This window comes from Tursiops truncatus, chromosome 10 (assembly GCF_011762595.2).
Source record: "Tursiops truncatus isolate mTurTru1 chromosome 10, mTurTru1.mat.Y, whole genome shotgun sequence".
NCBI classification, from domain to species: Eukaryota; Metazoa; Chordata; class Mammalia; order Artiodactyla; family Delphinidae; genus Tursiops; species Tursiops truncatus.
The window spans coordinates 100,592,501-100,610,360 of record NC_047043.1 but is presented as its reverse complement, the minus strand read 5'-3'; the positions used below and the strand labels follow the sequence as shown (position 1 = coordinate 100,610,360).

Here is a 17,860-nt window from a genome sequence, read left to right as displayed (position 1 = left end):
AGTCCATTGAATAGATATTATAGATTTGTGAACAGACATATAGATATATAACTATGATATAGAGACATACATGGAATATTATTCAGCCTTAAAAAGGAAAAGAAATGGTGACACAGGGTACAACACAGGTGAACCTTGAGGACACTGAGCTGTGAAATAAGCCAGTTATAAAAAGACAATCCTGTACGATTCCAGTTCAGTGAGGTATCTAGAGTAGTCACATCCTTAGGGACAGAAAGCAGATGGTAGTTGCCAGGGACTGGGAAGAGGGGTGATGGGAGGTAACGTTTAATGGGTACAAGTTTTCGGTTCTGAAGATGACATGAGCTCTGAAAATGAATGCCGGTGATTGCACAACAATAAGAATGTACGTAATATCACTGAACTGCACGCTTCTAAATCATTAAGATAGTTAAATTTTATTATGTATCTTTTACCACAATAAAAAATTTTTTAAAAACTTAAAAAAATAAATTTAAATGAATTAAAAATTTTAAAAAATGCTTCTACATGTGGAACGATTCTTACAGAACATCTACTGAATGCTGGCAGAAGACCTCAGACTTCCAAAAGGGCACGGAAATCTCCATGTAACTGGGTAGAGCAAAGGAAAAAAGAAAAAAGAGAGAGAGAAGGCAATCAGGATGGGACCTGCGCCTCTGGGAGGGAGCTGTGAAGTGGAAAGGTTTCTGCACACTGGGAAGTCCCCTCACTGGTGGGGACGGAGGGTGAGCTCCAAAGCCTTGGAGCACAGTGCACCAACAGCGGTGCAGAGAGCGGAGTGGAAAGAGACCTGCACAGAGGGTTGGTGCCAACCGACACTCGCGAGACTGAAACAATTGTTACTACCCACTGGGGCGGCTGGCGGCTGGGTACTGAAGCTCGGGCTACTGAGGTACTGAGGTCAGACCCTGGGGCAAGGACTGGGATTGGCTGCATGAAGACAGCCTGAGGGGGCTGGGGTGTAGTGCGCCACCACTGAGGGAGTCCAGGAAGAAGCCTGGGCCTGCCAGAGAGGCAAGGCACCACTGCTAGGGAGCGTGCGAGGAGAGGGGCGGGCCCACCATAGGAGCTTCTTTCTCCGAACGCTCGCAGGCGGCAGGTCACTGCCTACATGAGCTCCAAGGGCAAGAGCAAGCTGCCATCTTGGACTCCAGAGGTGGGCGCAGGCTGCTGCTGCTGCCACCGCCAACGGTCTTGGGAGCAGGTGCAGATCACTGCCCCCACCTTTCCAGGAGCCTGCGTGCCTCACCCTGCCGAGGACCTTGTGACCTGGTGCCACCCGCCCAGGGGCATGTGACCCACCATCACCGCTGCGGAGGGACCCATGACCGGAAGCCAACCATTGCTCCCGCCTCCCTGGGAGCCCACGTGAGCTGAGCACCTGCGTACATGCACGGCCCTACCAAAGGGATATGAGCCAGCATATGCTGAGGAAAGAGACAGCGAGCATCCACAACAAAAACTGCCTTCACGCCAAAAAAAAAATTAAACCCACACAAGCTACACAGGGACGCTCCTGCATATAAGTAGCCCTCCAAGATTACAGTAGGCAACTGTTTCTCCTAAATTCACAGACTAAGAGAGAGATAAGCAAAATGAAGAAGCAGAGGAATCACTCTCAGTTAAAAGACCAAGAAAATTCCCCTGAAGGAACAATGAAATAGACCTCTTCAGTCTAATAGACACCAAGGGACTTCCCTGGTGGTCCACTGGCTAAGACTCCACGCTCCTAACGTAGGGGGCCTGGGTTCAATCCCTGGTCAGGGGATTAGATCCCACATGCCACAACTAAGAGTTCGCATGCTGCAACTAAAGATTCCCCATGCCACAACTAAAAGATCCCGCATGCCGCAATGAAGACCCAGCACAGCCAAATAAATAAATAAATAAAAATTAATAGACGCTGAGTTCAAGAAGGAGATAATGAAAATACTGAAAGAATTAAGAAAGGTTATTGACAGAAATTCAGATTACCATAAAAATGAACTAGAAACTATAAGAAGGACCCAAGAAAAGTTAGAAAATTCATTTGCCAAGACGAAAGCCGAGCTCAAGGCAATGAAGAGCAGAATGAATAATGCAGAAGAAAGAATAAGTGACCTGGAAGACAGACTAATGGAAATTACCCAATCATAACAGCAGACAGGAAACCAAATGCAAAAAAATGAAAGCAATATAAGAGACCTATGGGATAATATAAAGTGGGTCAATGTACACATAATAGGAATTCCAGAAGGAGAAGAGAAAAGGGGATTGAAAATGTATTTGAAGAAATTATGGCTGAAAACTTCCCAAACCTAAAGAAGGAAACATATCCAGATACAGGAAGCACAGAGGGTCCCATACAAGTTGAACCCAAACAGACCTACACCAAGATATATTATAATAAAAGTGGCAAAAGTTAAAGAGAGGATTCTAATGGCAGCAAGAGGAAAACATTTCTTTACAAAGGAACCCCCATAAGGCTATCAGCTGATTTCTCTACAAAAACACTGCAGGCCAGAAGGGAGTGGCAAAATATATTCAAAGTCTTGAAAGACAAAAATCTGCAACCTAGAATACTCTACCCAGCAAGATTATCATTCAGAACAGGAGGAGAAATTAAGAATTTCTCAGACAAGCAAAAACTAAAAATACAGCAATACTAAACCTATCCTAAAAGAAATATTGAAAGGTCATCATCTCTAAACAGAAAAGAAGCAAGAAGAAATAGGAAATCACAATTGGAAGTAAATCACGTAAACCAGCCAGTATACAGATCAAAAAGAAAAGAAAAAAAACCTATTTGTGAAAGCAATGATAAACACAGCGAATAGCAAAAGGATAAACATGAAGATGCAAAAAGGGACATCAAAATCATAAAATGTGGGGAAGGGGAGTAAAAAAAAAATGCAGATTCTTTTTTTTTTTAAGAATGTGTTTGAGCCTTTATGACTATCAGTCTAAAGAAAGCAGATATAGGAAAGGGTTAACATATAATAATTGAGAAACAGGGCAACCACAAATCAAAAACATATTATAGATTCACAAAAACCTAGTAGAGGAGAACACAAGCATAAAAGGAAATCATCAAACCTCAAAAAGAAAAAAAGAAAAGGGAACAAAGAAGAAACAAGGTTTGAAATGGCAATAAATACTTATGTGACAGTAATTACCTTAAATGTCAATGGACTAAATGCTCCAATCAAAAGACAGACTGGCAAACTGGATTAAAAAAACCAAGAGCCTACCATATGCTGCCTACCAGCGACCCACCTGAGGGCTAACACATAGATTGAAAGTGAGGGGATGGAAAAATATATTTCATGCAAACTGAAATGACAAGAAAGCAGGATTTGCAATACTCATATCAGATAAAATAGATTAAAGCAAACGTTATAGAGAAAGATAAAGAAGGACACTATATAGTAACAGGATCAGTACAAGAAGAGGATTTTACACTCATCAACATATATGCACCTAATATAGGACCACCCATACATACAACAAACACTAACAGACATAAAGGGAGAATGGATACAAGAAGTACAAGAAGAGGATTTTACACTCATCAACATATATGCACCTAATATAGGACCACCCATACATACAACAAACACTAACAGACATAAAGGGAGAATGGATAGGAATACAATAGTAAGAGACTTTAATACCCCACTCACATCAATGGACAGATCTTCCAGACAGAATCAATAAGGCAACAGAGGTCCTAAATGATACAACAGAACAGTTAGACTTAATTGATATTTTCAGGACACTACATCAAAAAAACCAGAATAGGGCTTCCCTGGTGGTGCAGTCGTTGAGAGTCCGCCTGCTGATGCAGGGGACACGGGTTTGTGCCCTGGTCCGGGAAGATCCCACATGCCACGGAGTGGCTGGGCCGGTGAGCCGTGGCTGCGGAGCCTGTGCGTCCGGCGCCTGTGCTCCGCAACGGGAGAGGCCACAACAGTGAGACACCCGTGTACCTCAAAAAAAAAAAAAAAAGCCAGAATATACATTCATTTCAAGTGTACACGGAACATTCTCTAGGACTGACCACATCCTAGGGCACAAAACTAAGCTCAACAACTTTAATAGGAGTACAGAAATTATTTCAAGCATCTTCTCTGACCACAGTGGCATGAAACTAGAAATCAACAACAGGATAAGAAACGAGAAAAAAGACTACATGGAGACAAAATACCATGCTACTAAAACACCAATGGGTCAATAAGGAAATTAAAAAGGAAATTAAAAAATACCTTGAGACAAACGACAAGGAAAACACAACTATGCAAAGTCTATGGGACGCAGCAAAAGCGGTTCTTAGAGATACAGGCCTTCATCAAAAAACAAGAAAAATCTCAAGTAAACAACCTAACCTACCACCTAAAAAGAATTAGAAAAAGAAGAACAAACTAAACCTTACATCAGTAGAAGGAAGGAAAGAATAAAGATCAGGGTGAAAATAAACTAATTAGAGATTAAAAAAACAATAGAAAAAAATCAACAAAAATAAGGGCTGGTTCTTTGAAAGGGTAAACAAAATTGACAAACCTCTGGCCACGCTCACCAAGAAAAGACAGAGAACCCAAATAAACAAGAAATGAAAAAGGAGAAATCTCAACTGATATTGCAGAAATACAAAAGACCATAAGAGAATACTATGAACAATTACATGTCAACAAATTTGACAACCTAGAAGAAATGGACAATTTTCTAGAAACATACAGCCCACCAAATTTAATCAAGAAGAAATAGGTAATTTGAACAGAACAACCACTAGAAGAGAAATAGAATCGGTAATAAAAAAAACTTCCTAAAAACAAAAGTCCAGGACCCGATGGCTTCACAGGTGAATTCTACCAAACATACAAAGAAGAACTTACACGGATTCTTCTCAAACTCTGTCAAAAGACTGCCGAGGAGGGAACACTCCCAAAGACATTCTGTGAAGCCACAATCACCCGGATACCAAAACCAGACAAAGATACCACCAAAAAAAGAAAATTACAGGTCAATATCTTTGATGAATATAGATGCAAAAATTCTCAACAAGGTATTAGCAAACCGAATCCAACAACACATAAAAAACGTCATACACCACGACCAAGTTCGACTCATCCCAGGTTCACAAGGATGCTTCAACATATGCAAATCAATCAACATAACACAAATTAATAAAAGAAAAGTAAAAAACCACATGATCATCTCAATAGATGCAGAAAAAGCATTTGACAAAATTCAGCATCCATTCATGATAAAAACTCTTACCAAAGTGGGAATAGAGAGAACATATCTCAACATAATAAAAGCCATTTATGAGAAATCCCGATATAATACCCAATATAATACAAACAGCCAATATAATACTCAACGGTGAAAAGCTGAAAGACTTCAGACAAGAAAAACAAATAAAAGGCATCCAAATTGGAAGGGAAGAGGTAAAACTGTCACTACATGCAGATGACATGATACTATATATAGATAACCCTAAGGACTCTACACAAGAACTACCAGATCTAATAAATGAATTCAGCAAAGTAGCAGGATACAAGATAAACATTCAGAAATCAGTTGCATTCCTTTACACTAACAATGAAATACCAGAAAGGGAATGTAAAAAAAAAACCCTACCATTTAAAATTGTACCAATAAAAAAAAATACACCGAGGAATAAACCTGACCAAGGAGATGAAAGACTTACATGCTGAGAACTATAAAACATTAATAAAGGAAATAGAAGAGGAGTCAAAGAAATGGAAAGATATCCCACACTCTTGGATTGGAAGAATTAATATTGCTAAAATAGCAATACCACCCAAAGCAATCTACAGGTTTAATGCGATCCCTATCAAATTACCCATGACATTTTTCACACAAGTAGAATAATCCAAAAATTTATATGGACCCATAAAAGACCCAGAATTGCCAGAGCAATCCTGAGGGGGGGAAAAAAAAAAGCAGGAGGCATAACTCTCCCAGACTTCAGACAATACTACAAAGCTACAGGGACTTCCCTGGTGGTCCAGTGGCTTCCCTGGTGGTCCAGTGGCTAGTCCCTGGTCAGGGAACTAGATCTAGTCTAGTCCCTGGTCAGGGAACTAAATCCCACATGCTGCAACTAAAAGTTTGCATGCGGCAACCAAGTCCTGCATGCTGCAATTAGAGATTCCCACAGGCCACAACTAAAGATCCCGTGTGCCACAACAAAGATCCTGCATGCTGTAACTAAGTCCCAGTGCAGCCAAATAAATAAATATTAAAAAAAAACCCAAAACAAAGCTACAGTAATCAAAACAGTGTGTTATTGGTACAAAAACAGGCATACGGATCAATGGAACTGAATAGAAAGCCCAAAAATAAACCCAGACACCTATGATCAACTAATTTTCGACAAAGGAGGCAAGAATATAAAATGGGAAAAAGACTTTCTCTTCAGCAAGTGGTGCTGGGAAAGTTTGACAGCTGCATGTAAATCAATGAAGTTAGAACACCACCTCACACCATACACAAAAATAAACACAAAATGGCTTAGACTTAAACATAAGACATGACACCACAGAACTCCTAGAAGAGAACACAGGCAAAACATTCTCTGACATAAATCCTACCAATGTTTTCTTAGGTCAGTCTCCCAAGGCAACAGAAAGAAAACCAAAAATAAACAAACAGAAACTAATCAAACTTACAAGCTTTTGCACAGCAAAGGAAACCATAAGAAAAAACAAAAAGACAAACTATGGAATGGGAGAAAATATTTGCAAATGATGAGGCAGACAAGGGCTTAATCTCCAAAATATACAAACAGCTCATACAACTCAACGACAAAAAAACAATCCAAGCGAAAAATGGATAGAAGACCTAAATAGACATTTCTTCAAAGAAGACATACAGCTGGCCAGTAGGCACATGAAAAGATGCTCAACATCTCTAATCATTAGAGAAATGCAAATCAAACTACAATGAGGTACCACCTCACACTGGTCAGAATGGCCATCATTACAAAGTCTATAAATAACAAATGCTGGAGAGGGTGTGGAGAAAAGGGAACCTTCCTACACTGTTGGTGGGAATGTAAATTGGTACAGCCATTATGGAGAACAGTATGGAGGTTCCTCAGAAAACTAAAAATAGAATTAACATATGACCCAGCAATCCCACTCTTGGGAATATATCCAGACAAAACTCTAATCCAGAAAGATACATGCACCCGTATGTTCATAGCAGCAGTATTCACAATAGCCAAGACAGGGAAACAACCTGAATGTCCACTGACAGATGAATGGATCAAGATGTGGTACATGTATACAATGGAACACTACTCAGCCATAAAAAAGAATGAAATAATGCCATTTGCAGCAACATGGGTGCAACTAGAGATTATCATACTAAGTGAAGTAAGTCAGAATAAGAAAGACAAATACCGTATGATATCGCTTATATGGGGAATCTAAAAAATGGCACAAATGAACTTATTTACAAAACAGAAACAGACTCGCAGACATAGAGAACAGACCTGTGGTTGCCCCAGCGCAGGGGTGGAGGGTAGAGATGAACTGGGAGTTTGAGGTTGGTAGACGCAAACTATTACATATACAGTGGATAAAGAACAAGGTCCTACATATAGCACAGGGAACTATATTCAATATCCTGTGATATACCATAATGGAAAAGAATATTAAAAAAGAATATTAAAAAGAATATTAAAAAATCCTTGTATAGCTGAGTCACTTTGCTGTACAGCACAGACTGGCATAGCATTGTAAATCAGCTATACTTCAATTAAAAAAGGGAAAAAAAAAGACCTTATTTACAAAGCAGAAAGAGACTCTCAGACATAGAAAACAATTTTATGGTTACCAAAGGGGAAAGGTGTGGGGAGGGATAAATTAGGAGCTTGGGATTAACACCTACACACTACTATACACAATACAGGTAACCAACAAGGACCTACCATATAGCCCAGGGAACTACACTATTTTTTAACAACCTATAAGGGAAAAGAATCTGAAAAAGAATATATATATATCTGAATCACTGTGCTGTACACCTGAAACTAACACAACTTTGTAAATGAACTATAATTTTTAAAAAGTTTAATAATAAATTTTAATTGTTAAACTTAAAAAAAAACTTTTAGAGGTAACGGGTATGTTTATTATGTTAATTGTGTTGATGCTTCCTTGGCAGTAAAGTTTACATGCCAAAATTTATCAAACTGTACACTTTAAATATGTGCAATTTATTGTAAATTAATTATACCTCAATAAAAATTGGAAGAAAAAAAGAAAAGCCTGACAAACCAGATAGTAAGTATAAATAGAAGAACAAAGAACTAAGGAACTAAAAATAGATAGGAGTAATAAGATAACCACTAGAACAAAAATAGAATAGAAACAAAACGTATTTATACACAACTCAGCAACTTTTAAAACTAGAAACATGATAGCTCTGTAGATCAGCAGTTCTCAAAGGGTGCCCAGGGGACCTGCCAGACTTCCAGGGAGTCCACAGAAGAAAACTATTTTAATAAAAGAAAGATGCTCTTTGCCTTTTTTTTTTTTTTTTTTTTTTTGCGGTACGTGGGCCTCTCACTGCTGTGGCCTCTCCCGTTGCGGAGCACAGGCTCCGGACGCGCAGGCCCAACGGCCATGGCTCACGGGCCCAGCCGCTCTGCGGCACATGGGATCTTCCCGGACCGGGGCACGAACCCGTGTCCCCTGCATCGGCAGGCGGACTCTCAACCACTGCACCACCAGGGAAGCCCGCTCTTTGCCTTTTTAATCCTAGTTCTCTCATGAGCCTACAGTGGAGTCTTCCAGGGCCTATGTGGTTTGTATCACAGATTAAATGTAGAAACAGATATAAGGATCCAGCATCTTCCAATAAGCCAAAAAATTTGCGAAACTGTAAAACAATGCCACTCTTCATCAAAAACACTGTTTATTCATTGCAGCACTATTTACAATAGCCAAGACATGGAAGCAACCAAAATGTCCAACAACAGAGGAATGGATAAAGATGTGGTGGACTTCCCTGGTGGTGCAGTGGTTAAGAATCTGCCTGCCAATGCAGGAGACACGGGTTCGATCCCTGGTCTGGGAAGATCCCACATGCTGCGGAGCAACTAAGCCCCTGTGCCACAACTACTGAGGCCGTGTGCCACAACTACTGAAGCCCGTGAGGCTAGAGCCCATACTCTACAACGAGAAGCCACCGCAAAGAGAAGCCTGCACACCACAACGAAGAGTAGCCTCCGCTCGCCGCAACTAGAGAAAGCCCGCGTGCAGCAACGACGACCCAACGAAGCCATAAATAAATAAATTTATTTTTTTAAAAAAAGATGTGGTACACATATACAATGGAATATTACACATATACAATGGGATATTGCTCAGTAATATACAATGGAATATTACTAAAATTGAAATAATGCCATTTGCAGCAACATGGATGGACCTAGAGATTATCATACAAAGTCTAGTAAGTCAGACAGAGAAACACAAATATCACTCTTATATGGAATCTAATTTTTAAAAATATGATACAAATGAACTTACAAAACAGAAACAGACCTACAGATATCGAAAACAAACTCATGGTTACCAAAGGGGAAACATGGGAGGGAGGGATAAATTAGGAGGTTGGGATTAACATACACACACTACTATATATGACAGATAACCAACAAGGACTCACTGTATAGCACAGGGAACTCTACACAATAATCTGTTATAGGGTTTCCCTGATGGCCAGTGGTTAAGAATCTGCCTGCCAATGCAGGGAACACAGGTTCAAGTCCTGGGCTGGGAAGATCCCACATGCCGCGGAGCAGCTAAGCCTGCGTGCCACAACTACTGAGCCCATGAGCCACAACTACTGAAGCCTGTGCGCCTAGAGCCCATGCTCCGCAACAAGAGAAGTCACCGCAATGAGTAGCCCCTGCTCGTCGCAACTAGAGAAAGCCCGTGTGCAGCAACGAAGACGCAACGCAGCCAAAAAATAAATAAATAAATTTATAAAAAAAATAAAATCTTGTTAAAAAAGTAATCTGTGATAACCTATATCATAAAAGTATCTGAAAAAGAATGAATATACGTATAACTGAATCACTTTGCTGTACACCTGAAACTAATGCAAAAAAATAATCTGTGATAACCTATATGATAAAAGAATCTGAAAAAGAATGAATATATGTATAACTGAAACACTTTGCTGTACACCTGAAACTAATACATTATAAATCAACTACACTCCAATAAAATAAAAAAATAGTTTAATAACTGAAAAAAGACATTGTTTATGTTAACATGTGATGGGCTTATTATTTTTAAATGAAGTAATAAATGAACACAGCATTTTAAAAATTCCTCAGTTTTAATTTGTAAAAGGGCACCAGTTGATAGATAAAACCCACACAAACAAAACTCCTTGGGGTCCTGAGCGGTGGGGAAGCACTGCTGTCAATCTGTCATTGCTCAACCCCCCAAGGGACTCCCGTAGGCAGAGGTCACTACCCTCACTAAGGGCAGTGACCCCTGAGTGAGGGACCCTGCACTCCACACTGGTGCCCTCAACCTATGGTCTGGTCCCTAGATCATGCCTGGTTCCTAACAAGCTAAGTACAGAAATCAAGATTAAACCTTCAGAAACATTTACAGCAATTTTACATTGCCACACAACCAAGCACATGATTGATGTATTTTGTATGTTTTTTTAATTCCATTTTTCGAATTGTTCATTTTTATTGTATTTTACAAAAGTGTTAGCCTGCAACAGTTTGAAATGTTTCAAGTGGTCCTTCACCATAGATACATTAAGAAGCACTAAAGTCGGGACTTCCCTGGTGCTCCAGTGGCTTAAACTCTGTGCTCCCAATGCAGGGGGTCTGGGTTCAATCCCTGGTCAGGGAACTGGATCCCACATGCAGCCAAAAAAAAAAAAAAAGGGGGCACTGAACTAGATATCATATAATTAAAGAGCAGTTGGACTTATTTATTTATTTTTGGCTGCGCTGGGTCTTCATTGCGGCGTGCCGGCTTTTCTCTAGTTGCGGTGAGCAGGGGCTACTGTTCGTTGCGGCGTGCGGGCTTCTCATCGCGGTGGTTTCTCTTGTTGCAGAGCACGGGTTCTAGGTGTGTGGGCTTCAGTAGTTGTAAAATGCAGGCTCGGTAGTTGTGGCGCACGGGCTTAGTTGCTCCGCGGCATGTGGGATCTTCCCGGACCAGGGCTCAAACCGTGTCCGCTGCAATTGGCAGGCGGATTCTTAACCACTGCACTTCCAGGGAAGCCCTGGAACGATCTTTTAAGCAAAATTTGTCGATAGTACTATTTCTCCACGACTAACGTACACTGCTCCTAATATAAGTATCAAAGCATTGCCATTAAAATGGAAATCGGTAATGGTAAAGAAAATCATACATACCCTCTTCAGTGAAGAATTTTTCTACAGGTCCCACAAACTGATTAATTTCATTAAGTTCATCTTGGCTAACTTCCGGAAATGGGAAAACTTCTTTCTAAAAATGATAAACATGTAGTAAAAATTTAATTTTTGGCAACCTCCCATAGTGGCAATATCAACCCAAAGGGAAGGAAAAAGACTTGCTAGTTTCCACATCGGCTGGCAGGGCCTTACTCGCTGAAGGAGCCGGAAAGCAAACTTCAGAAGGAGCTTAAGACAAGGAATGGCGTTAGACTCCAGCACCTTGGTTCATCCTCCTCCCTGACCCAAAATTGTTCCTAATTTTGGTCAGCTTGCCCCATGGAGCGGAGAGCCTGGACTAACATTTCAAAGCCCAGTCTGAGCCCTGATTTGCAGCTTACTAACTGGGCAGCCTTAGTCACATCCCATCACCTGTCCACACTGCCGTTTTCTCACCTATGATGAGCAGGTAATATTTACTCAAGGTCGTTGTGAGGACCATGGAAGATAATGCATGAGCAAGCTCTTTACCAAAACACAGAAATCCACCTCAGTTATCCTGTGAGCTCAAAGATGCTGCCACCGACAAGATCGTACTGTGGTCACGGGTCTGACATCTTGCCGGGTTCCCACCTGGCTGCTCGCTCCAGCACCCGCCCGTCCCGCCTAATGAGCCCTGCTCCGTGCGCTGAGCAGGGCCACCAGAGGAGGCCCAGACGAGGAGCCAGGTCAACCGGAATGCAGCCCTGGCTCTGCCGATTCTTAGATGTGTGATGGGCAAGTCACACCCCTTCTCAGTGTCAGTTTCTCTCCTGCTACAGGTGATGCCTCAGAAGGCAGCTGTGAGGCTCAAAGGAGATGAGGTGTCCTGAACACGAAATAGCTGCAATTATCTGTATTGGGTACTGGCTCTGCTCCTGTCCCCACAGCCTGGAAAGCGACTCCGCTTCAAGTCTACCTCAGACTGATAGAGGAGTGGACAATGTTTCCAACTGCCCCTGGATTCCCAACCAGGCCATGGCTATATGCTGCCTAAAATCATCCCACTGTGCCCTCTGGCTTTTGGGCTCCACCCCCCCACCCCACCCCCACCCGGTTAGCTGCCAGCGTGACCCGAGTATCTGGATTTGACTGACACCTGCTGAGAAGTGATGTCCCAGGCCCTAAGCTGCCCCCAGGAGCCCTGCCTCTCCTCACAGCACCTCTCACCAAGCGTCTTGAGAAAGGTCTTCAAAGCAGAGGAGTCCTGTCTGCTCTCGAGCCCTGTATATAATCAGCCACTCTAGTTACAGGCTCCCAAATCTACTTGCTTCTTTCCGGCCACCTGTACAGGTGATAGGTGGGTGCCACGCCCAAACTTAAAAGAATCCCTGCCTCCAGGCCACCTTCGACCCTGCCCCTGAGGTGGTCTACAAGGAAATTACACTGAGCTGTCACCACCCCGCAGCCGCTGAGAACAAAGCCGGCTCTTTAGCCGACTGTAGAGGCCACGTCCACTACGCCGGCCTGCACGGGCTCACCTGGGCCTGGTGCAATGGCTGTGTTAGAGGGAGATGATTCTGGTACCAGCGAGCAGCCAGGTGAGAGGAGAAAACAGGCTGGGAACCAGGTGGCCTCAACTGCAACCAATGGACAACTGTCCCCAGGAGAGAGATCTCGTGCACACGTGAGAACAAATCTCTGATGGCAGTGTTCAGAGTCTAAATGGGGTGCCTCATGGGCGATGCGTTCAGTTTCACCAGCACTTTTCAAATTTTTGAAAGTACAACCGGTTTTTCAAATAAATCTGGTGCAGAAACCAAATATGCAAAACAGATGCAAGCCAGGCTGCTCTGGCTGAGGCTGTGAACGGGGAGAAAAGTCACGCAGATCCCTCCCACTTGACTCCCCCACTAGTCCCTGCAGCAGCCCTGGGGATGCTCTCAGGAACAGCCTGGGTCCAACTGAGGGCAGGGGGACAACTGCCGGCCTGCGTGATCATGAAGGTCTCCTTCTGTTCCGAGATTCTAAGCATCTCGGATACCACGTTGCCGCTCAAACCCCAACAATGCTGCGAGAGACGATGTCTGCCTGAACCAGGGAGGTACCGGCGGAAGTGCTTAAAAGCTGTCAGATTCTAAATAGAACCTGAACGTAGAGAAAACGGCATTTGCTGTTGGATTTGATGTGGCTTATGAGAACAGGAGGTGTCAAAGCTGACTCCAGGTATTTGACCTGAACAAGTGGAACAGCAGAGTCACCACCCTCTCCGATAAGAAGAGCGGGAGGAAAGACAGGATTGGGTGGGCAGACCAGGAGCTCAGCTTTGGGTGGGCTAGACTGGCGATGCCTAGTAACATGCAAGTGTAGCTTTTGAGTAGAAAGGTAGATATGAAGAGTATGGAGTTCAGGGAGAAATCTCAGCTGGAGAAATAAATGTGCATCCTCAGGATACTGACAGCACGATACTGAATTAGATTATCAGAGGAATGCTTGTAGATGAAAAGAGAAGTCCACAGACTAAGCCTTAGAAAACTTCAACTCCGACTGAGCTGGTTGGAAATGCTGTCTAATGTTTGGACTTGTCAAGGAGCCAAGAAGGAATCAATGTCCTTGAGTAGCTGAGAAAGCTTGGGGTACAGTTGGCCTTTGCTGGGAGTGGACGGTTCCCCACATCAATGCAGAGAACGCAGACCACACGGGCACACATGTGGGGAGGAGGGGGTAAGCGTGGTGGTAGAAGTTCTTACCTGACTGCGTGTATTTTCTCAGTGAAACAGGAGGCAAAGCCGACAGGTGAGAGTGCGGATGGGGGAGGTGGCGCCATAGGTTTGGAGAAAGAGGAGCCTGAAATGAGACAGGCTGGGACCTGGGACTCTTTGCTGCAGTGCTGCAATCATTGCACCTGTTGACACCTCTCCTTGAGCAACAAAACACAAAGAAGCTGTATGGGACTAAAAATAACTGCGTGCATGCGCAGCTGGGGCAAATTCTGGACCCAACAGATACAAAAAGACCAAAAAAAAAAAAAAACAACTGCCACTTTTGAAGAGCCTGGAGCAAAAACAGGGTACCCCACATGCCCCCTGCACACACCACCACCTAAGGGGTGGACAAAACACCTAAGCCACCCCTCCGGCCTGACCCCTGGACACATTTCTACCCTCACCCCATATAAGAAACCAGTTTGCCCCTCTCAGGGATTGAGCAAGCAAGGGAACATGCTGTTTGTTCTTCTTCCCCCCTGCTGCAGCAGAGGCCCCGATAAAGCCTTGCCTGAATTTCTTGTCTGGCCTCTAGTAAATTTCTATTTCTTGGGGAAGGCCAAGAACCCTGGTCGGTAACAGAGAAATGTGTGTTCTTTCTTCCCCAAGCTGCTGGGAGCCACGGGGGTCCCACGACAGAGCACCACACAGACCCAGGTTCTGGAGAAAACGACTTCCCTAACTTTTAAGACCTAGCTTCGTACTTCTAGCAGGGCAAACTACTCCAGTCAGAGTGTCTGCATCTGTGCCTGACGACCTTAGAGAATGTCCTAGAAAAACCAGGGAATAACTCCTAAAGTAATACAGAATCAGTCAACATTCCAGCCAAGCTCAAAGCACTTTACACACATTTTTCTTTGGCTTGTGGGCCACCTGTAGGAGGGGGCGAGGGCTGTTTTTACTCCTATTTTCTGTATGAGAGCACTGAGGCACTTCACAGGAGCTATTAGCCCAAGGTCACAAGACTAGCAGGTGTTGACGCCAGCACCGACTACTCATTCTGCTGCTTCATGAACCTGTACCGCATCTTAACAGTTTAAAAAGCATTTCCACGTATATACGTCTCGTTACAACACATCTGAGACGCAGAACACATCGCAAGCTCCGTTTTAAGGCTGAAAGAACTGGGACTCAAAGTCACAGAGTCAAGGTCAAATCCAAGCCTTCTGACTATAAGAGTCCGGTGAGTGCTTAGTAACACTAGGTCGTGCGACCCGTGGAAGGGACGGGCGGGGAAGGCACCTTTGAGCCGGGCTTCTGGGGAACCTGAAAGGTGGGGTGAGCCGTTGAGACTCGGCCGTGGAAGCCAACAGAGAGAGGAGCGGCATGGTCTGTGCTTAGGAAACAGGAAACCGGAAACCCCAAACCCCCTCCAGCCCCCCCAGTTCGCGGCCGGAGTGTTGAGTTGCGGATCACTTAGCGACCACCTCGCCTAGGGTTTCCCAGGGTGTCCCGGCAGGCGTTACCTCGAACACAGGTCAAAACCATAGCTCCTCAGAGCCACAGGGTTAGCACACCCGCCCGCAGGTGCGTTTCTAAGGCAGGTGTGGGGACTCTAACCAGGCTCGACCGGGCCCTTCCCGCAAAGGGCAAAAGGCGAGGAGGAAGGGCAATGGCCGGCCGGGGCTCGGCGTTACCTTCTCGATTTTGCCCAGGAAGAGCTCCTTGGCGAAAGCTTGGCTCGGTGGACTGGTGCGCAGCGGGCGCCGACTCGCGGTGAAAGCCACCAGGGCACGGCCCAAGCGCGCCGCCGCCGCCGAGCGCAAGAAGAGCCCGCAGCCGCTCATGCCGTCCCGAGCCGCTCTCGCCGCCGCCGCCGCCGCCGCCGCTTTCCCAGCGCCTCAGTCACTTGCTCCGGGATCGCGCCTCCCGATGACGCCACCCATCTGCGTCGGCCCGCCGGCCGCCAACGCGCTTGCGCGGCCTCGGGCGCTGCCCGGGGCCGCGGCCAATCTTGACGGTTTCGCGAATGGGCGGCTTCGCGATTGGGCGGCGGCGGCGTGCTGTTTTCAAACACCTGCAGTGGTTTTGCCTAAATGCCGTAAATTAGCAGCCTGGGCAGCGTCTCTGGGAGCCGGAACCTAAGCGGTGGCCCAGCTGCCTCCACTTGCCTCTCTCTCGCCAGCTGGGGCGACGAGGACATGGTGGAACTACAAAGCGGGGGGTGGGGGAAATTCACGATATTGGTTATCTCTGGAGGGAGCGCACACACGAGTTACGGTCCTTGCTTTAAGTGGGTGATTAGTGAGGATTCCTTTGGTTTTGCTTCATAGCTTACGTATTAGTCACATATATGGGGGGTGGGGAGAAGAAAAGGAAAGAGATATTCCACCAGAGAGGTCTGGATAAGACCCTGTAGTTACTACGTCCCTGGGAAACGCCAACCTGAAGGGCAAGGGTGGGGGAGAAGCTGGAGCTGGGACCGGTGGCAGGGACGGGATAGGAGGGAGGGCGCCCCCCTCCCCACACCCAGCGATGCCCTGAAGGCCCTCCTCACCTGTGCCTGCGCCCTGCCTGTCGCATTTACAGGGCAGTAACAATACGCCTTTTTCTCATTGGAAATGCTCTCTGCCGCCGTCAATATTCAGAGAGCAGTGGGAAACGCATTCAGCTCAACGTGCTGTGCCAGACCCAATAAAAGGTACACTTGTTTGGGTAAAGACTTGATGAAAACGCAGTCCTTCTCGGGAGGGACTCGAACCCAGCCAAAACTCAGATTGGGACTCAACCCCCACTCCTGCATCGCAGATGTGGACGCGAACCCACTGTCTTTTAACTAAAACCTCTCACCTGGTGTTAGGACTTAACTGAAGCTCAGCTTCTTTTGTCTGGTTGCAGAAGGAAGTCGGTGTGAGGCAAAGTGATAGGTAAAGAGTGAGTCTGTTAGCATAGGACACTTGTGAGAGATACAAGCAGGCTGGCAAGAGAACTGAGCCCTGAGAACCAAGAGGACTACATCTTTATCGTCCGAGAAAAAGTGGGGAGGGGAGAAGACCACCTTCTTCCTCATTCTTAGGCAAACGTCAAGGCTTACATCATTAGTTCCTCCTGTGACCCTATATGGTCTGACCAGGGCTGTCATGGCGCTATTTAATTCATATTTATATTAGCAAAAGGGTAGTAACATAGACTAAAATATGGTAATTAATCTCAGGTTTCAGTATAATGTCCCATTTCGGCTAGTTTCTTTCCTTTTCACCTATATTTCTGTCTTGGCTACACACAGAAATGCTATTCTTAAAGGATGATTAACTCCCTGACTTCATGTAACAAGATTCAGACCCCATGTCTCTTGTCTTGTGCTTTAACTATCAGGGTTTCTGGCTTGAGTGTGCCTGGCGCTTGGAGGCACCTGTCTTCCTTCAAGGTCGTGTAGATCGTTGCTAGGTTACTGGATTCCTCTCTTGAGTGGTCATTAGCTTACACAGTCTCCCAAACTCCCTTAAAATTCCCTCTGTGTCTTTAATCCCCTAGTGGGATTTCTAAACTGACTATTTGATTATCCTACTCTATCCCGATCAATGACATAGCATCAGGGAAAAAAGAGCTCAAAAACTTCCTTGGTTGCAAAATACCTGTACTTGCAGGCATCTTCTGCAATGTGTTCTCTTTTTGTCTTTCACTTTTAAAGGCTTTTCACCTGGTTTCTTCATCAGTGGTCAGTATTTGCCAGTTTCAGCATTCAGCTTCTCGAGAAGGCATT

General features: G+C 44.6%; 1 protein-coding gene across 7 annotated transcripts in view; it reads right to left on the bottom strand.

The window, feature by feature from the left end:
- The window catches only part of ACAD9 (acyl-CoA dehydrogenase family member 9), a 60,131-nt gene extending 44,125 nt beyond the window's left edge, over positions 1-16,006 (bottom strand). For 2 of the 7 annotated variants that reach the window (XM_033865519.2, XM_033865520.2), the window contains exons 1-2: positions 15,795-16,004; positions 11,414-11,507 (exon numbers count right to left, since the gene is read on the bottom strand). In XM_033865519.2, coding sequence (XP_033721410.1) covers positions 11,414-11,507; positions 15,795-15,944 — 244 coding nt within the window. In that variant the 5' untranslated portion in view covers positions 15,945-16,004. Of the gene's footprint in view, positions 1-11,413; positions 11,508-14,142; positions 14,313-15,794 lie in introns of all 7 variants that reach the window. The other 5 variants (XM_073787771.1, XM_073787772.1, XM_073787770.1 and 2 more) reach the window with 5 other exon arrangements.
- Between the last annotated feature and the right edge of the window lie 1,854 nt (positions 16,007-17,860).